The sequence below is a fragment of the Astatotilapia calliptera genome, chromosome 7 (assembly GCF_900246225.1).
Source record: "Astatotilapia calliptera chromosome 7, fAstCal1.2, whole genome shotgun sequence".
Taxonomy (NCBI): Eukaryota; Metazoa; Chordata; class Actinopteri; order Cichliformes; family Cichlidae; genus Astatotilapia; species Astatotilapia calliptera.
The window spans coordinates 43411752-43433469 of NC_039308.1; the positions used below are offsets into that span (position 1 = coordinate 43411752).

A 21718-nucleotide genomic window follows, 5' to 3' on the forward strand; every position below is an offset into this window, starting at 1 on the left:
ACAACATGATTATGACCCAAACTGTCAAGAAATCACACCACAACTCTAAAAACGTGAAAATTAGTGGACTCTGGTGAGGTCACTGCAGCGTTTCGATACAAACCTCAGCACGGAATCCTAGAACACCTGAGTGAGAAGGCGATGGAAAGTACACGTGCAGCGGAGGAGGGCCAACCCCCCCCACCCCACACACTCAGAGTAACACACACACACTCAGAGTAACACACACACAGAAAGAAGATGGCGGCGGCAGCGGTCGCGGCTCCTCCATAACAAAAAGGACTCAAAGTTCAAACTTGGCCCACTTTGTGTAACTCTGCTTTTCCCGCTCTGAGCGGACGATGAGCGGCCTCCGCCGCCCCTGAAGGCCCGGGTCTTTTCTCCGGGTCTCCGGGATGTTAGCGTGAGACTGCCTCCTGAAGTGGACTTTAAACCGGGACGGTAAGAGCGGCCGAGCCGTGCTAGCTCCGTGCTAACTGTTTGTTTGGACAGACTGTTTGTTTGTGGACACTCCCAGGACGTGTTGCTACCGGTCTCCGGTTTATCGGGACACCAGGGCAGAAATGCTGTTTATGTGACCGGCGGAGGGGCATCTGATCCGGACAGGTTCCGGTACTGATAGGTGAAGGAGCGGGCTCAGTTAGCCGGGTCAGCTAACGGCTAACTGCTATTGTCAGGACAAATGGCAAGTACTGTAGATATTACAGTACCGCGAGTAGTGCAGTACCGAAAAGTCCCAGAAGCACTACTGCAGTACTGCTGACAGCTCAGACTGTCACTGTACACACATAATGCAGCTCTGTGTGTACTCTAAGAACAGTAGTGCAGTTCTTTGTGTACTTTGACAACAGTACCGAATCTGTGTGTGCTCTGTGTACTGTGGCAGTAATACTGCAGTTCTGTATATATTCGTTGTGTACTCTGACTGTCATACTGCAGTTCTGGGTGTAGTTGTGTCACGTTGAGGACTGAGCAGGCAGAGGTGTTCTGATGTTTTGTGTGTATTCATAACCTGTGAAAAGCACCTGTGTCACCTGATTGAGATCAGTTGTCTTGATTAGAGGATTTTTACGGAGCATGGTGCCTCCACAAATATACTTTAAATTTTTCTCTGAGGAGCAGCTGTGATTCCAGAAAGTGGAGCCGATCGTCCTCACAGACCACGGCCACACTCAGGGACTGCACAGCTGGTTTTATGATATACCTCGTGAAGTCAGAGATCCAAGCTGATTTCTATGGAGAGATTATCTTACATCCACAAGCGTAAACTAAGATTTACAAATATGTGCCGTGATTTGTGTGTAACTTTTATGGTTGTTGGGTTTTTCTCTGTATCTATTATTGTAAGAGCTACTGTACAATATAAAGTGCCTTGAGGGGACTGTTGATGTGATATGGCGCTATAAAAATAAAATTGAAGTGAATTGAATAGAACTCACAAATGCGTGTTCCCATTCACACACGTACGAAATAATTTGACCACACGTGAAACAGTTTTCCAAATACATGTATCTAAACTAGATTAAATAGTGATTATTTACGCACAATTTATAAAGTAAGGTTTTACAAGTGAGGGGTGGTAGTGTAGTTTTAGTTTTTTTGTATGCACAGAAATGTTTTGTAAAGAGAAAATTATACTATTCGTGAAGCTAAACTTAATAAATTGAGTGTGACAAGTTGTCACTGACAACTGTAACACACGCCACAGATGCCAGGTCAGGTGTGTTTGTGGCTATTACTTCATCCTGCCCACATTTTCTACAAACCCGTGGTCCCCAGAGAAGAATATACGAACAAAATACTAATACTAATAACAAAATTGTTTCTACTCAGAGTATTCTTAGTCATGTGATTAATGTAACCTAAAAAAGACACTTGATTATCAATATTATAAAGTTATAATTAATCTTCAAGTTTGTATTTCCTTTTTTAAAATAATTCAAGTATTTATTAGATTTTGCATTTTATAACAGCAAACACAAAAATATAACAACAAATACAAAAATACAAAAACCAAAAAAAAGAAGCAAACAAACAAAGAACTGAAAAAAACAAAAGAAAAGAAAAATACACTGAGGTTTTAACATCAGTGGCATCTCGTCCAAGTCAGGTAGACATGCAGGTGCAAAAACTGTCCCATTGTTCCACCGAAGCTTCAGTCACATGATGTAACCTTCCCAGTGTCTTTTCGCAAGCAACGTTCAATCATTCTTGCTTTCCACATTTTAAGCATTGGATTATTGGGGTCCTTCCGGTACTACAAAATGACACGGGCACATGTTACCAATGCAGTCCTTAACACTCTAAACTGGTGTTTCATGTTTGTATTTCTTTAATTAGACCTGCAGCTTTTACTTTAAAGCTGATTCCTCTGATTCAACATGAGTCTTTATCACCAAGCACAACAACAACAACAACAACACAACAAACTGTTGTATTCAGGTATATTTCTAAAGAACAGGAAAGCTGCTGAGTGCAAATGTAATAGCAAAATGTGAATTTGTGTCTATGTAGACAACAACATGTGATTTTTCACTGATTTATCACAGTTAACTGTATTATCACAAACAGACTGTATGCCAATAGCAGACTGGCTGTGTCTTATGGCAACATTTATGTCAGGTCTCAGTGGGTGTTGCTGTGCTGGACTAACTTTGAGGACATAATTTGCAATTGAAAAAGGTGAGAAATTATAATATAGGTTATTGCAATACTCAGCATGTCACAAAGAGTTAAAAATCGCAATATCATTGGACACCCAATAATATATTATTGGGTGTCCGATGATTCCCACTAGGGCTGGGCCATATCATACCATTCACGGTAATACTGGTATAATGTTGGGCAACGATAAGAAAATGAAATATCGCGAAAGAATATGGGTAAAACGCGCATGCGCAATACCTTTGATTTCATACGCACATGACGGAAAAAGCATGCCGGCGGCAAAGAACGAGAAGGGCGAAAGCGGATCGTTGAATGAAACGGATGAACCAGAATTGGTTTGTAAAAATGCTGCAACGTCAGTGGTGTGGAACTGGTTTAGCTTTCGTCCGTCGAATACACAACAAAGCACTATTTTTGGTAGAGGATGCTAGCGGGCCGTCGTTATTATAGTGTTTTTTGGAAAATACGGCACACTTAAAATCAATCCTGTGATTTTTCTGAAAATCGACAGTGCCCCTTATAATCCCATGTGCCTTATGTATGAATTCTGGTTGTGTTTACTGACCTCGAAACTATTTTATGTGGTACACGGCGCTCGAAAATCTGTCAAATGTTTTAGTACGACTTTGCTAAGCTACGAAGCTGCACCGCTTGATGGATTGTCGGAGCATTACGGTTATCGTAGGCAGGAGCCTCGTGGAGTGATATGTACTGTGCTTCAACATAATATTACCGTATTGTGTGTGTATAACCTCTTTTTAAGTTTTGTAGATATTATACATGGTTATGCTGAGGATATGTTGGCCAATTTCCACTGGAAATGCCTTTTGGTTAAACTGTCAGCAAGGAATTTGCTTTTGCACTGTTAAATTTTTATATAACTTTAATGCACATAAAAAAACAACTGCTTGTTTAAGTGAAAATACATTGATGTTTTTTTGGTTTTTTTTGCACTAATAAAGTTGTGGAGTTGTAAAGTATTTTGTCTAGTGTCAATTAGGGCTGGGCCATATTATACCGTTCACGGTAATACCGGTACAAAGCTAGGCAACAATAAGAAAATGACATATCGCGACAGAGTATGGGTAAAACGCGCATGCGCAGCGCCGAAAAAGCACGGAGAATGCACGGTAACGGAAAATGTGAATGGGGAAAGTAGATTGTTGAGTGAAACGGATGAGCCAGAATTGTTTTGTAAAAATGGTGCAGCTAAACTGGTTTGGTGTTTGTCCAACAGATACACAACAAAGCACTTTTTTTTTGTAGAACATGCAAGCGGGCCGTCGTTATTGCCGTATTTGTCAGACTAAGGTGCTTGTAAATCTGGGAGTAATCTGGGTCCTAAACTCTGTCCTTTAATAAAGTCCCGAAGTCAAACGAACATCCCTGAGAGTTTAAAACTGTCTAAATACTTTTATCTTTAATGAAATGATCAGCATTGCTGCTTTACCAGGTGTAACTATGAAGTTTAACATCCAGGCATCCATGAAAATAGAATTCATTACATTTAACGGAGTTAGAAGTTGGCGGAAGCTAGCTCGCTAGTTTCGCTAGTTACCTAAACATGGTATAGCATGTTCTGACTGAGAGATTTCTGAAAAAATTCAAATGTACAGCTCTGCTATCATTTCTAACATAAATGAAGACAGGAAACTAAACAGCAGTGACGTTTGTAGGGTTACTGAAGTTGGGCTAGCTGGTATATAACGAGGCTAGCGACACAGCTGTGTTAGCATAACATAAACTGTGAAGCTCAAGGATGAACGCTAACACTTTTCCACTCGATAAAAGTTAACGTGAAGGTTCCAAATGCAATCGCATGGCAGGATGCTGTAAATGGACCAAACTTCAGTCAGGAGAACAACTGAGATAATCCATCCACAATACGAGGTTAGTCATTAATATACTGCAACAACATGGGAATAGAGCAGCTGTGATAGAATACAGCATTAATGAATCAATGGTACAGAAGTGGAGGAAGCAAGAAGAATGAGTTGAATAAAGTTTGATTTATCTGACTGCTTTGTTTTGCTTAATGTGCCTTATAACCCCATGCACCTTATCGGGGCTCTAGAGTGCGACCAAATTGGTCGCAAATATGAGCAAATTTTTCAGTGGTGCGACTAAAAAAAATTTTTGGTTGCACCTGTGCGACCAACTGTTCGGGTAGCAAAAAAAAAAAAAAATCTGCAACCTTCCCTGTGGTCAATGTCACTACCCGATCCGTACCGGAAACCCGATCGGTACCCCGCATGCGCGAAAGGTTTCTACTTCCGGTCGTAGCGTTTTACGATAGTTATGGGTCAGAGTATCTGTTAAGATGTTAAGAATAACAAGTATATCTTAAAATGTTTGCAATAATGAAGCATTTCAGTACAATGTAGACAAAAACGAAAAATAAAAAGAAAGTTACGGATCAGGACTCTCCGATCCTTACTGCGCATGTGTAAAGTCTGACCGTACAAATCGGGTCTACCCGATCCGTACCGCGCATGTGCAGATGTTTTCTTCTTCTTCTGCTCGTTTAATGGCAGTTTACTCCCCAGTGTACGAGGATACCGCCACCTGCTGACCGAGCGAATAAACCCTATTATAAACTGAATTATCGTCATTACAAACGTGTGTTAAATCTGATTTAGCGATAGTCGAGTGTGTTTATGCTTGTCTGTGAGGAGAGGATTGTTGGAATAGTGATGATGATGTGCGCTATCACTGTCAATTGTCAGTAAACACTTCATCTGGCTGATGAATCTACACGTGAGATATTACAAAGTCCGCATTATTAACTCTGTAATTAGGCGCCGTTCTTCTTATTTTATGGCGCTGTTGCTCAATCGGGGGACACTCTCTGTTGAGGAGAAAAGCATGAATTTCTTTGTATACGGATTATCCATTGTTTAAATGTCCCGGGCAGTCGAAAAGGAGGCAGAGCTGTTGAGAAATGCTAGGAGCTAACTGGGCGATAACCGTATCATTCAAATATATTGAATGTCGCAATGTTAGCAAAGAGAGGAAGTGACGTAAGATTTGCGCATGCGGGGTACCGATCGGGTTTCCGGTATGGATCGGGTAGTGACAGTCAACAACAGACACACATTATGCCCCTATCGTGGACTAAACCAATCACAGATAGTAAGGGGCGGGACCTCTCTGATTGGCTGTGGTCCAGTTGAAAGTGCAGGTGGAAGTGGGAGGTGAGTAGCTTGAATAAAGCGATATCAATTCATTAAATCCTGAATCGACTTTTAAATATAACTGTGTTTTGCCAGAAACGCCAGATTAAAGCTCACAAAACCATTTCAACAACAACCAAACAGCAGATGAGAGCAGGTACACGGTCTCCACACAAAGACGTAAACACAGAACGGACCCGACGCATCAGAATCAACTTTGTCTTTCTTGGCTTTCTCACCCGACGGCCCGTAGACGGACACGCTGTCGGAGCTTAGCGGTTCTGATGCGTCCGGTCCGCGCTGTGTTTACGTCTTTTTGTGCTGATTCTGAGCTGCAGGTTTTGTCTCTCCAACCAAAATTCACAGAGCCAGCAGCAAAAGAAGCAGCAAACTGCGCTTCACATTTGATCAATGTCGTCATGAATTTTGCTGTTTTGCTTCCACGACTATTAAAATCACACTCCATGCACAGCTAGCTCTCTCTCTATACTTCAAGAACAGTTTCCCATCTCCAATCTCTGTTTTCTGTATTATTCATTCACTTATTACCCACCAGTCTACCGTTGTTTACAGCGCTGTGGCTGCTGTCTTTTTCTATTCTTTTTTTCACTTAAATGACCTCGGACAAGAAAGCCTATTTTTTTTCTGTTGTTCAGTACTGAAAAAATTTAAACTTTATATGCAGAACATTGTAGAATATTTTTAAGGTTATCTGCTATAAAAAGCCAGACCAGGCCTTCATGTTTTTCTGTGTTTTATTCTCAGTTACTTTCACACAAAGGCACCTGCTGTGATGTAGGGCTGCCACGATTTGTCGACTAGTCACGATTACGTCGACTATCAAAATCGTCGATGACTGATTTAATAGTCGACGCGTCGTTTGAAGCTTTGTAAGATCCCAAAAGACGCAGGAATAAGTAGCAGGATTTAAGAGTGTAATAACGGACTGAAACAGAAGATGGCAGCACTGCATGTACAAGGATGCCAGCTGCCGTTAAACCCCGAAGAAGAAGAAGAAGAAGAAGAAGAAGAAGCAGCTGTGTCCCAGAATTCATAGCGCGGCCCAGCTCAGTTTACAACAATGGCGGCAGCTAGTTAGTTTTAATATTACTCTTATTATTCTTTCTGGGTCACAAAATAAACGTTTAACATATTTTCAGCTGAGAATGTAGCTGTGTAAACCTCAAATATCGGCTCAGTTTATCAAGACACCACATATTTTCAAAAGCGCTCCGACGTTTTCGGAGACGTCTGTTACCCACTAGCTCGATAGGAAGCCGGGGGCTAGGTCACTAGCGCGGTGAGAACACCGGACTCCCGGCAATTTGTTTTCAAACCCACCGCCGTCTTTCGCTACTCAGGTTAAATATATATGAGTCACTTAGAGAACTTAAAAATGTTGTTGTTTGGCTTTTTTTTTTAGTATTTTATTTGTTCCTGAGTAAATCGGTTTGTCTGAGATTAAAGTTATAGTTTTTACACAGCTGAATAAACGTCAAGCAGACAGCTGATTATCAGAAGTGTGAGATGCTGGAGAATATACTCCGTTGTCCTGTTATATTTTAGATAGCAAGGAGTTTATTAAACTTCACCGAAACAATCTGCAAATTTCATTAAAATTGAATAAACTATCATCTTGTCTTTATTTTTAGTTAGCACCTTAAAAGCTTAAAGCTGTAAGCTAATGATAGTTATATAAGAGCAGATGCTGCTGGTGCAATAAGCTGTAGTTTTACGTCCAGTGGATGATGATCTGATTAGTCGACTAATCGCATAAATAATCGGTGACTAGTCGACTATCAAAATAATCGTTTGTGGCAGCCCTAATGTGATGTTCACAATTCTGATGAAGTCACTGATAAATGATCAGAATTATAATATTTTTGACTGTCTGAGGCTAAGTTGAATCGAATCGGGACTTTGAAAACCGGAATCGAATGGATTATAGAAATCAGTGATGATACCCAGCCCTAGTGAGCAGCCTAGGCACGACAGAAGTGGATGTAGCTGCAATAGGAAAAGAACTATTGCTAACTTTTCTGTTATGTTAAGGCCTGATCCTTCTGAAATTCATAGCCAGTGCTCTGACACGGTGTCATCAATCTTTGAATGGTGAAAAAGCACAGTGTATCCAGAAAAACACATTAAATTATATAAATTATTATAAAATTTGTGTGTGCCTAACTTTTGTGCCAGTACGCCTAACTTTTTAAAGTTAGGTGTACCGGTACGCCCATGGCAAAAAGTTAGTCTAGAGCCCTGCTTATGGTCCAAAAAATACGTATTTGACTTTTTTATTTGGCACACTGCAGTTGAATGTTGCAAAGCACCTCTTTTTAACATCAGTGGATATTATACATGGTTATGGCTCAGGATATGTCAGCCCATTTCTACTGGAAATGCATTTTGGTTAAACTTTCAGCAAGGAATTTGCATTTGCACTGTTACATTTTTATATAGCTTTAATGCATATAAAAACAGCTACTTGTTTAAGTAAAATGAGTGGATGGGTGTTTTTTGTGCTAGTAAAGTTGTGGAGTTGTATTTTGTCTCACAGAAATTATATAGTCAGTTATATCGTTATCGCAAATTTTCAAATGTATATCGTGATAAATATTTTTGGTCATATCGCCCTGCTCTACTTCCCACCTCGAAAAGTACTCTGCAAAATAGTCAAGAAACCTGCTGAAGGTGGAAGAAGCAAATTTGTTTGACTTGAGGCAAAAACACAAAAATATGTTGTCGAGATTGACCAGGTGACAAAGGAAAGAGATACGAGGAGCTGATGTGACCCAATGACATCACTCATTGTGTGTTGATGACATGAAGAGCAAACGGCGGAGGAGAGTCAGTGATGTTTACTCTCTGACATGTCCTCACAGTGCAGAAACTGTGTTATCCTTTAACCCACAGATGTTGAGCTCACCGTCTCATTTGATCTCTGAACCCACGTCTGTGTGTGCGTTGGTTAAAAACACTAAAAATGGTTCTTTGAGCTTTTATCAGTAAAATAAAGGTTCACCTTTTACTTGTGTGTGTGTGTGTGTGTGTGTGTCTCAATAACCCGGTCAGTCTGCCTGCAGAGCCTGCTGCAAAGCATGCTGGGAGCAGTGGGGGCTGCCCCTCCCTTCTTTGCCTATGTGTGTTTCTGGGCTGTGATTGGCTGCCTGAGAGCCCAGCTGACTGCACTCTGTCTCTCAGACGGAGAGAGAGGCAGGCTGATGGAGGCGAACGCGATGGGGTGAGCTGCCATTTTCTGTCTTTATCCTCTATCCCTCCATCCTTTTTCCTCCTTTGTATCTGCCAAGGAAGAGGAGGTGGACGGGAGGAAGTAGGAGGGGGGAGAGCGGAGGGAGGGTGGAGGTTTGGGGGGGGAGTTCCTTTCATTGTGCTGTTGTCGTTCTCCAGAGGATTTAATTCATCCTCTGTTTGTGCTGCAGACGACGAGGAGGAGGAGGAGGAGGAGGAAGGGGGGGGGGGTCGTTGAGAGACTGAGAGGATTGAGGGGGTGGGTGGGGGGTGATGATGGAGGGATGAAGAGGAGGAGGTTCAGAGATGATGGAAAGAGGAGGGAGAGAAAATGGCGTCTGGCTGGTGCAGGAAAGAAGAGATGTTGTCTGTCCTAGTTATTGATTGCTGTGTCAACGGCAATAATCAGCACCTGGATCAATAACTTTACCAGTATCATATGGTGTACTGTTATTTTAGTACTGTATGTAGTACTGCTGGATTCTTTGTTGGTGCAGCAAGTTCAATTTGATCTTCTGATTGTTCAAACCTGATCAGTGTGATCAGATATTTATGGATTGGTGCTGCAGAGGTCAGTGTGTCGCCTCACAGCAGGAAGGTTCCTGGTTCAGCTGGCACCAATCCTTTTGTGTGCAAAGGTTTCATTATGTATATCCCATCTAGTTAAGGGCACCCTGTTAGGTTATCTGTTGATTCTGTGGTTGTGGCGTAGATAAAGCACTGTGATTGGTCAGTAAGAGGTCAAACTATTTGTGCAGGTGGAGCTGAGAGGCTCCGCCCTCCCTCATTGTAACTGCGTTAGGACCTCCTGTGCTGATTGGCCGTCCTGTCACCAGGCAGGCAAATAGCTCGTTTTAATTACAATTTAGATGTTTCTATATTTAGCTCTGAAGATCATCAATAATCTAAGCTCTCTGTAATTTCAATTATTGACATGAAAGATCAGCTGACCCTCCAGATGTGATGTCATCATTGTGCCGAATTCATTTTAAGGTTAAACAGGAAGTGATGTCATATGTTTACAGTGGGGCAAAAAAGTATTTAGTCAGCCACCGATTGTGCAAGTTCCCCCACCTAAAATGATGACAGAGGTCAGTAATTTGCACCAGAGGTACACTTCAACTGTGAGAGACAGAATGTGAAAAAAAAATCCATGAATCCACATGGTAGGATTTGTAAAGAATTTATTCGTAAATCAGGGTGGAAAATAAGTATTTGGTCAATAACAAAAATACAACTCAATACTTTGTAACGTAACCTTTGTTGGCAATAACAGAGGTCAAACGTTTACTATATGTCTTTACCAGGTTTGCACACACAGTAGCTGGTATTTTGGCCCATTCCTCCATGCAGATCTTCTCGAGAGCAGTGATGTTTTGGGGCTGTCGCCGAGCAACACGGACTTTCAACTCCCGCCACAGATTTTCTATGGGGTTGAGGTCTGGAGACTGGCTAGGCCACTCCAGGACTTTCAAATGCTTCTTACGGAGCCACTCCTTTGTTGCCCGGGCGGTGTGTTTTGGATCATTGTCATGTTGGAAGACCCAGCCTCGTTTCATCTTCAAAGTTCTCACTGATGGAAGGAGGTTTTGGCTCAAAATCTCACGATACATGGCCCCATTCATTCTGTCCTTAACACGGATCAGTCGTCCTGTCCCCTTGGCAGAAAAACAGCCCCATAGCATGATGTTTCCACCCCCATGCTTCACAGTAGGTATGGTGTTCTTGGGATGCAACTCAGTATTCTTCGTCCTCCAAACACGACGAGTTGAGTTTATACCACAAAGTTCTACTTTGGTTTCATCTGACCACATGACATTCTCCCAATCCTCTGCTGTATCATCCATGTGCTCTCTGGCAAACTTCAGACGGGCCTGGACATGCACTGGCTTCAGCAGCGGAACACGTCTGGCACTGCGGGATTTGATTCCCTGCCGTTGTAGTGTGTTACTGATGGTGACCTTTGTTACTTTGGTCCCAGCTCTCTGCAGGTCATTCACCAGGTCCCCCCGTGTGGTTCTGGGATCTTTGCTCACCGTTCTCATGATCATTTTGACCCCACGGGATGAGATCTTGCGTGGAGCCCCAGATCGAGGGAGATTATCAGTGGTCTTGTATGTCTTCCATTTTCTGATGATTGCTCCCACAGTTGATTTTTTCACACCAAGCTGCTTGCCTATTGTAGATTCACTCTTCCCAGTCTGGTGCAGGTCTACAATACTTTTCCTGGTGTCCTTCAAAAGCTCTTTGGTCTTGGCCATGGCGGAGTTTGGAGTCTGACTGTTTGAGGCTGTGGACAGGTGTCTTTTATACAGATGATGAGTTCAAACAGGTGCCATTCATACAGGTAACGAGTGGGGGACAGAAAAGCGTCTTACAGAGGACGTTACAGGTCTGTGAGAGCCAGAGATTTTCCTTGTTTGAGGTGACCAAATACTTATTCGTAAATCAGGGTGGAAAATAAATTCTTTACAAATCCTACCATGTGGATTCATGGATTTTTTTTTCACATTCTGTCTCTCACAGTTGAAGTGTACCTCTGGTGCAAATTACTGACCTCTGTCATCATTTTAAGTGGGGGAACTTGCACAATCGGTGGCTGACTAAATACTTTTTTGCCCCACTGTAGCTGATCTGGGGGTTACACTTAGAATCACATGACCAAATTATCAGGTGCTCTTACAGATCAAAAATGTCATTGGTGAGCTGTGTGCTGCAGTAAAATACAACATTGCTCAGCTCAGGTCTTGTTCTGACATATGGCATAGAAACTAAACATTTAACAGTGTTTCCTGAAAACCCTTTCTTGTCTCATCATTTCCTAACTACATTTAAATTTACAATAATGGATTCCACAGCAGTGGGAGTAGATGTCATCAAAGTAGATTTCTTTCTGAAAGTGCTGTAACTAAGCTTAAGAATGTAATTCACTCGCTGTTATCATCTTCAATGCTTTGTATCAACACAAAGCAGAGCAGCTACCTGAATGCTACTCCAACAGAGGTTGGTTATCTTGTTAATAATTTTACCTCCTCACTATGTATGGATACTGTAGCTCCAGTGAAAAAGAGAGCCTTAAATCAGAAGTACTTGTCGCCCTGGTTTAACCTTCAAACGCGCACCTTGAAGCAGATAACTCGTAAGCTGGAGAGGAAATTCTAAATCATTAATTTAGAATTTAGCCTGGAAAGTAATTAAAATTACCCTGGGTGGGTAGGGGGTGGCAGCAGTCTTCCACTCCAACCTCTGGAGCCAGACAGCATTTTAATTCATTTTAAAGCAGGATGCTTAACCTTGTCCACCCTAGTTGAAAAACTGAAAAAACACTGTTAATTCTTATTATCTATCGTCCACGTGGGCCTTACACAGAGCTTATGTCTTATTTAATGCTTAGGTCAAACAAAATGCAATGTTCTGAAGACAGTTTAATATGTCAATTAGTGATGTCCAGCAGGTGAAAATGCAAGCTCCATGAACACGCACAGCTGTGGATTCCAGCTGCTTCGATGTTATATGTATGATTTCTATACATTTTACGTCAGATAAAAACTTTGGTTGTAAGCTTCAGATAATTATTTAATAAAAGCTAGATATTTTAAATGAGAATGAGAAAGTATTTCTTTGTGCCCCCCTTTCCCTGTTAATGCCCTACCTGGCCCCCTGGCAAAACTTTGCTAGACCCGCCCCTGCACAGTTACCAGCTGTCAGCTACTTAGAAATAAAGGATCCTGGTGTTATTTGTCTCTCAGAAACAGTTCATAACTTCCCTACAACTCATTCATGTCACCTGTTCAGCTCTGATGATTCAGTAAGGACATCTCCTGGTTTCATCTTCATGTTTCCCTCTCACCAGATAACCAAACCAATATCATGACCAGCAGCTTTACAGCTGTGGCTCCAGCAAACATCAGCTACTAGAAAGTAATATTAAATACATTCTAACAAAAGCTGATCAAGCTTAAACGTGCTGCTGTTGTTTAGCGCGACATCTGCTGGTTTCCTCTTTCTGGCGCAAAGTGGGCGATAAACAAACACACTGCAAAAACTCAAAATCTTACCAAGTATATTTGTCTTATTTCTAGTCAAAATTATCTCATTACACTTAAAATAAGACACAATCAGCTACAGGGCAACATTTCAGTAAGCTAAAGGAACTTGTTTCAAGACAGTGAATCTTGAAACTAGAGAAAAACTAGAGATTTTTCACTTGTTCCATTGGCAGATTTTTTCACTTAATACAAGATATTTTAGCTTAAAATAAGTGAAAAAATCTGCCAATGGAACAAGTGAAAAATCTCTAGTTTTTCTCTAGTTTCAAGATTCACTGTCTTGAAACAAGTTCCTTTAGCTTACTGAAATGTTGCCCTGTAGCTGATTGTGTCTTATTTTAAGTGTAATGAGATAATTTTGACTAGAAATAAGACAAATATACTTGGTAAGATTTTGAGTTTTTGCAGTGAACAAGAGAGACGATCAGCTGATCATTGATCCGTTTGTAACTCCGAAATGACAACACAGGCACGGCTTCTTCAAGACGGGCGCTTCGCTACATTTATTGAACGCCGTGAAAACTACAAACATAAAACACAAAGGCTTTAAGCGCTTCAGTCTATCAAAAGTAACACTTGTGCTTTAACAACAAAAATTACCTCGTGGCCGCCTGCCACTTCGGAGGTCCTAGAAGAATAGCTTTACAGTCTTGTGCATTCTAAATTAAAACATAAAATAATTAGAACACCATACATTACAAATTTTCACAATATCACAATACAGTTATGGCAAATGACAAATACCTTGTACCACTGGTAGACTAACCAGGCCTTTGCAGATAGCTCGCTGGACTCCTTAGCGTGATTATTAAACGTGGGCTCACAGCCTATACTATCACGCCCAAACCTCGCGATAATAGCGGTGTAACAAAACTGGTTCTTTGTGACAAGATAAACACACCCTTACAATATTGACCACAGAAACGTACGAGCAAGAACATTTTAACTGCTGGAACCATCTATTAAACTTCTTTATACATAAGCCATTTCTGTGACACTTACACCGTTTCATGATTGAAGTAGCAACAGGAGAGGGAGGGGAGAGAATGAGAGGCAGCTGTGCAACGTAACGACAGAATAAATCCAGCTTTGTGTCTTTTTCCAATCAAATCAAATCAAATCACTTTTATTGTCACATCACATGTGCAGGTACATTGGTACAGCACATGTGAGTGAAATCCTTGTGTGCGAGCTTCACAAGCAACAGAGTTGTGCAAAATACAATAATGTAAACAAGCAAAATACAAGAATGGCTACATCTGAAACTAATAAATATATGTACAATATATAATAGTATATGCATTTCTGGATGTGTATACTAAATATTTTTCTGTGTGTGTGTGTGTGTGTGTACACATATTTTACAAATTAAATAGAGTAAACAATGAATAGAATATATAAAATAAATAAAATAAAATATACAGAGTGAGACATGTGCAAAACAGTGGCATTACTGTACAGTATGGAGTGCATAATGTTGAAGTTCCAGTAGTGAAGCTGAGGTGTCTATGACGTGTTCAGCAGTCTGATGGCCTGATGGAAGAAGCTGTCTCTCAGTCTGCTGGTTCGGGACCGGATGCTGCAGAACCTCCTTCCTGATGGAAGCAGTCTGAACAGTTTATGGCTGGGGTGACTGGAGTCCTTGATGATCCTCCCCGCTTTCCTCAGGCACCGCTTCCTGTAGATGTCTTGGAGGGAGAGAAGCTCACCTCCAATTATCCGTTCAGAGCACCGCACTACTCGCTGGAGAGCTTTGCAGTTGTAGGCGGTGCTGTTGCCATACCAGGTGGTGATGCATCCAGTGAGGATGCTCTCAATGGCACAGTGATAGAAGGTCCTGAGGATGCGGGGGCTCATGCCGAATCTTTTCAGTCTCCTGAGAAAGAAGAGGCACTGCTGCGCCTTCTTCACTGTTTTGTTTGTGTGTACTGACCACGTAAGATCCTCAGCCAGATGTACACCAAGGAACTGGAAGCTGCTCACTCTCTCCACAGCAGCGCCGCTGATGGTGATGGGGGTGTGTACTTCTCTGCACCTCCGGAAGTCCACTATCAACTCCTTTGTCTTTGCGACGTTGAGGGTGAGATGGTTGTCTTGACACCAGTGGGTCAGGGCTCTGACCTCCTCCCTGTAAGCCGTCTCATCACCATTGGTGATAAGACCCACCACTGTAGTGTCGTCCGCAAACTTCACAATGATGTTGGAGCTGTTAGTGGCTGTGCAGTCGTAGGTGTAGAGTGAGTACAGGAGAGGGCTCAGTACACACCCCTGTGGAGCACCAGTGTTCAGTGTGAGGGGGGATGAGGTGATGCTGCCCAGTCTGACCACTTGGCGTCTGTCAGACAGGAAGCTAAGGATCCAGCTGCAGAGGGAGCTGCTCAGTCGTAGATCCTGCAGTTTCCTGTCCAGCTTCGAGGGAACGATGGTATTGAATGCTGAGCTGTAATCTACAAACAGCATTCTCACATACGTGTCTCTCTTCTCCAGGTGTGACAGGGCAGTGTGTAGTGTCAGGGCTATGGCATCATCAGTGGACCTGTTGTGGCGGTATGCGAACTGTAGAGGGTCCAGTGAGTCGGGTAGTGCAGAGCAGATGAAGTCCCTGACCAGCTTCTCGAAGCATTTGCTCACGATGGGGGTCAGGGCTACAGGTCGCCAGTCGTTCAATGAGGAGATGGTGGAGGATTTGGGTACAGGGACGACGGTGGCCATTTTGAAGCAGGCTGGGACTACAGACAGAGAGAGGGAAAGGTTGAAGATGTGTGTGAACACTCCAGCCAGCTGAGCCGCGCATGACTTGAGGACGCGGCCGGGAATCCCGTCCGGACCAGTAGCTTTGCGTGCATTCACCTTCCTGAAGCACCTCCGCACATCCTCCTCAGACACAGTGTGCGCACTGACGTCATCCGCGGTGCGCACACTGTCCGGTCTCACCCCCATTCTAGCTGAATTACGGGACAAACTGTTCCTTTTCAGCTCAACACGAAACGCGTAACATTTTCTCTGAATGCGGGACGATTCCGTCTTTTTACGGGACGGTTCAACATCAGTAACATCAAAGCAGCCACCTAGCTGTATAGAAACTCCGTCATGCTAGCTAGTAGTGATATGCAATACCACTGATTTCCTTTCCAATCCGATACCAAGTAAAATTCAGGGTGGTATCGACGATACTAATCCGATACGATACTTTGTACAAAAACGTATTTTATTTATTTCATCTTTTATTGTATCTCAAATTATAGCGTCATAATGATTACAGGACATCAGATTACTTGTTCTTACTTAATAATGCAGAATTAATCATATAGAAATAAAAAACCTGAAGTTGTGCGCTATTTGAACACCTTGCTCGCCTGCAGCACTAAAGGACTCCGTGAGAGACGTTTGTCTTGCCCTAGCAGCACCTGTCCCTGTCCACTCCTCCTCTTCAGTTCACCTCAACATACGATCGTCTTTTTCTGTGATATGATTTGCTCTGAGATGTTTGACAAGGTTAGTGGTGTTGCCACAACACCTCACTTTCTTGCCACATGTATCGCAAACCACGTCTCGGCTGTTTGTGGATGTAAAATACGTCCGCACATGACTCCATTTATGTTCAGCCATTGTTGTGAGTGCGCACGCCAAGGGGCTGCGAGGCATTTATACAGCCGTATTTCGCACATGACTATGAAAGGTGGAAGAGGAAGTAGTTCCTTCCAATGTAGACAATCCGAATGATATAGTTTCTTTCCACTGTGTTCTTGTTAATGATAAACTACAAATTTACCCTAAATTACTAAAATATCGATATTTTAATGTGAGAATCGATTCTAGAACATAAATGACTGGTATCGGAGGAATCGATATTTCAGTATCGATCCGTACATCCCTACTAGCTAGCATGCAGTACGAGTTATTGCAACTGACTAAAAAGTCAGCACAACGAAAATAAACTCTACCTAAACGAAATCTGAGGAAGCACCGCCATAGCCATCACCAAACAACTGAGTTATTTTTACACACCGACCAGCATCTGGCCAATCCACCACCTTTCATTGTTTATACCGTTACAAAGAAGAAGAAAAAAAAAGAAGTCACCGGGCCACCGAGCAAATGCCCAGTATGCCCGATGGCCAGGTTAACGTGCCATCAGTTAACCCGCATGCGTGCCAACTGTGGCACGCGTGCCTAGGGTTGCCGACCCCTGATTTAGTCTTTTTCTCCAATGAATCTTTCTGAGTTAACTTCAGCAATTACTTTCTCCTTCAACCTCCATCATCAAACCATCAACATGTCTTTTAGACCTTATTCCTACAAGACTGCAGTCCTGTACTACAAGCCTTCAAGCCAGCAGTAGTTAAACTGTTATTTAAAGAGCCATCTGTTGACCCAGCTGTCTTAGCTAATTACAGGCCAATCTCCAACCTTCCTTTCATAACAAGAATCCTTGAAAGAGTAGTTGTCAAACAGCTAACAGATCATCTGCAGAGGAATGGTTTATTTGAATAGTTTCAGTCAGGTTTCATAGCTCATGACAGCACAGAAACAGCTTTAGTGAAGGTTACAAATGATCTTCTTATGGCCTCTGAGAGTGGACTCGTCTCTGTGCTTGTCCTGCTAGACCTTAGTGCAGCGTTCGATACAGTTGACCATAATATTCTATTAGAACAAATAGAGCATGATGTAGGTATTACAGGTACTGTGCTGCAGTGGTTTGAATCATATCTATCTAATAGACTCCAATTTGTTCATGTGGTGGTCCTCTTCACACTAAGGTTAATTATGGAGTTCCACAGGGTTAATGTTAATAATGTTGATAATAAAATAATAATACCATATGAACAGCTGCACAGCATCATGGGAAACAACAATAAAGCAGGCTGATGTGTTTATGATGTCACTGCAGATATTTGTGTTCTAAAACGCAGTATGGGAGGAAGTGAGCACTGAGCGTGCTCTGAAGGATGACGCTACTTCAGAGGTCGTCGTCTTCACCCTCATTTGCTGGGACACCATGGTCTGTAACGCTGTCGCTCAAGTGTTTCATTTCATTTTTGATCGCCCACTCTGTTCCAGCCACATGATTGGCGGAAACAGTGTTGTTCTCTCATTGGCCTTCCACGCTGTCCTTCGAAACGTGGAGGAATAAGGTCTGTCAACTTTGTCATGTCTCACTTTTCTTTCGAGGAAAAGTTCCTCAATGATTTATCGTCATTTTAATTTTACACGTTGGTTCTGATCTTTTGTGACATTATCTTTTGTGACATTATCTCCTGTGACGCTTATACTGCGGTCACACTGTCTCTGTACCATTGCCATGGTAACATGTTGCAGGGTCCATTAATAGTAGTCTTTGTACAGAGGTTTGCTCTGGGACACAAGAAGTGTCAGTAACTGCTGCACTTCATCATTATTATCTTCAACAGACCAGCTGTTCCCATATGGGTGGGGCTTCAGGTGTGGGTGGGGCTTTTGAGTGGTGGTTCTCATGTTTATGCAGATGTTTTGTGCTGCAGATCAGTAAGCTTATTGATTACTGGCTGCTGGCATCTCTTTAATAAAACTTTATTAGTATCTAAGTTCAGGTATTGTTGTTGAGTTCAACTCCGCCTTTGAAAACACGTAAACACTCCTGTCCTTGCCCACATGCACTCTGATTGGCTGCTGTCTGTCTGCAGGTCACACTCGGGTCCAACATGGCGGCGGCGTCGTATGACCAGCTGCTGAGGCAGGTCGAGGTGTTAAAGATGGAGAACTCAAACCTGAGACAGGAGCTGCAGGACAACTCCAACCACCTGACCAAGCTGGAGACAGAGGCCTCCAACATGAAGGTGAGTGCTTATCTGAGCAGGTGCTGCTCTGTGTGCGTGCCTGTGTGTGTGTGCGTGTGTGTGTCTAATGGTTTAAATATATTGATCAGTCAGGCTCTGTAGGTGGCAGCGCTCACATCAGAAACATCAGATGTTCAAATGTTCCCTCAAACTTCCAGTTAAAACTGCAAACAGATAAGATTTAAATAAAGTTTTTTCAGTCTGTGACTCACAGCTGTTTTAAACTTTATCAATCTGTTCCAGTTCTCTTCTTGAAGTTGATTATCTGCTAAAGCTGAATTTCTGTTTGCCATAAGAGGGCGCAGTGACCACAACTCAGTGTAAAGACTGTATTAAAATGATGGCCATTAAAATTAATAAAGGCTTTTTTTTTTTCTTTTTTTTTAAAAACTTATCACTAGGGATGGGTACCGGTATCCGGTGCCATGATGGCACCGGTTCTGACATAAACGGTAGTAACCAGACCGAAAAGCAGCGCACATTTCGGTGCTTTTTTTTTTCGGTGCTTTTTTTTTTTCCTGAGATGTCATACACTTTGGATTCTAGCCAATCATTTTACCTTTGCAAGTGTAGTAGGCGGGCCCAGGTACGTACGTTCTTTTAGAGCAGAGCTACAGATTAAAAACGCCCAAGGTGAAGCGGTCAGAGGTCTGGCTGTACTTCACAGCAAAAGCTGCAAACTCAGCAGCCTGCAACAAGTGCTTTAAGGTGATACTGTGCAAAGGAGGTAACTCCTCGAATCTGATGAAACACCTGGTGACGCATAGCGTTTTTTTTATAAGCTGAGAAATGCGCCGTATTTGATAGCTTGCTGCGAGACCTCACGCCGTGCACATCTACTGCGGGTGTGGTGCCTGTTATCGGACCGGAGTTAGCAACATCCCCCAAAAACACGAAGAGGAGAGTCCTGGCCCCTAGCCCTGCCAGTGTAGCAGAAATGATGACGGATGATGATGCAGCAGCAGTCATTCTTCTCTGCGTGAGTAGCTTAATGTTGTTCATGTGTAATTTAGGTTGAGTAGGCTAACCGCGTTATTACATTAATGCATGTAAGGTGAACTAGCAAACAGCGTCGTAGTTCCATGCGGCTGTCTTCTTGTTTGATGGCAGATACTCCTTTCACCCTGGCCAAAAAGGCTAAAATGACCAAAGAAAAAGTGGAAAACAGCTAAACATGAGAGGTTTTTGGACAAAGTTTGTGTTCTCCATTCTTTAAGCACCGGCACCGTTTCAAAAGTACCGGTTTGGTACTGGTATCGGATAAAACCTAAATGATACCCATCCCTACTTATCACAGGGTGTCACATGTGTGTTCATACGTGTGGCCACGCCCCTGCTGTTGCAGTGATTAGTCAGCTGACTGCAAGAGCAAAACTTTATGCGTGTGTGTGTGTTTGTTTTGCGCTCTCTCTCTTGCTCTTTCTCTCTGCGTATGCAACCGGTGTCTCTCGCCCTAAGGCCTAGAATAGCTGCACTGCTGTTTTTGTCCAATCACGTGCTGCGGACCGGGAGAATGAGCTCGTTGTTGTTGGTCAGAATGAGGCGTCAGAGGATCTTTGGCGTGATATGGAGGAAACGGGCAGAGTGAGCACTCTGTCCTTTTAACTCTTTTTCCATCAGTTTTCTTCTTCCTGTTTGCAGCATTTTGTCCTCTTCCTCTCTTCCCTGTGATTTTACTGAACTTCGATTCTTCATATTTTTCCTGCTCCGTGGAGCTCATCCTGCACGTTTTCAGCGTGTTGGAGTTTCTCTCGTGGTCGGTCATCTTGAAGTTGGATCTTTATTGTTCATGTTTTTTGTTCTCGTTATTGTCCCGTCCTTCGTCTCCAAACACACCCTCACTTCCTACTTCCTGTTTCCCATTTCCTGGTTTGTGTCGATGAGTGAAGACGGTCAGAGTGAGTTTGGTTTCCATCATGTCTCTGTTTGAACGCTGCCGACTCATTGTGGTGAGTGATCTCTGCTTTATTCTGAAAGCGACGCGTTTTGTTCTGTGTGCTGCAGAAACAGCGTGTGAGTGTGTGAGAGAGAGTATTAGAGGGTCAGAGTAGGAACTGATTTTATCCTCTTTGTTTTCTTTCTCATTGTGAGCAGGAAGTGCTGAAGCAGCTTCAGGGCACCATAGAAGAAGAGTCTGGGGAGGCTTGTGGCTCTCAGCTGGAGCTCATTGGACGGTTAAAAGGTGAGTCTGACACATCCAGACGCAGGTCGAAGAAGAAGCAGCTCAGCATGTGCTCACTGAGTTTCCCACCCTCAGAGCTGAGTCTTGATTCGGCCGGCTTTAAGTCCCGATCCCGCCCTCTCCTAGCCCCCGGCTCCACCTCCTCATCCTCTGGAGCTCCTGTAGGAGCAGTGGGAGGCTCCGGAGCTCCAGGCCCCTCAACAAGTGCTGCCTTTCCCAGGAGAGGGCTGCCATCTGCGGGCAGAGACGGCCACGACCGCTGCCTGGAGGAGCTGGAGAAAGAGAGGTAATACTGCGTAGCAGTTAGAGCACTACAGAGTACTGAGAGTACTGTAGATACTGAGAACACAGAGAGAATACAATGGAGTAGTGAAAGTATTGAGAGTACTATGAGCATGTTTACGCTAAGCTACAAATGCACACAGTAATGCTTTAGAGGTATTACTGAGGATACTGCTGATGTAGTAGAACCTACATATATCACAGAATATCAAATGGTCAAATTGTTTTTAGCTGATGCAGAAGGTCAGACTATTCAGTTTTCTAATTGTTTCTATGTTTTATTTGCTTCATTTGTTTTTC

The 21718-nt window shown here is 42.8% G+C and overlaps 1 protein-coding gene across 7 annotated transcripts in view; it reads left to right on the top strand.

The window, feature by feature from the left end:
- Positions 1-142: 142 nt before the first annotated feature.
- Positions 143-21718, top strand: part of apc (APC regulator of WNT signaling pathway) — a 31014-nt gene continuing 9438 nt past the window's right edge. For 4 of the 7 annotated variants that reach the window (XM_026174926.1, XM_026174933.1, XM_026174930.1 and 1 more), the window contains exons 1-4: positions 143-441; positions 18802-18954; positions 21049-21136; positions 21212-21422. In XM_026174926.1, coding sequence (XP_026030711.1) covers positions 18820-18954; positions 21049-21136; positions 21212-21422 — 434 coding nt within the window. In that variant the 5' untranslated portion in view covers positions 143-441; positions 18802-18819. Of the gene's footprint in view, positions 442-9007; positions 9082-18801; positions 18955-21048; positions 21137-21211; positions 21423-21718 lie in introns of those variants that run through there. The other 3 variants (XM_026174932.1, XM_026174931.1, XM_026174928.1) reach the window with 3 other exon arrangements.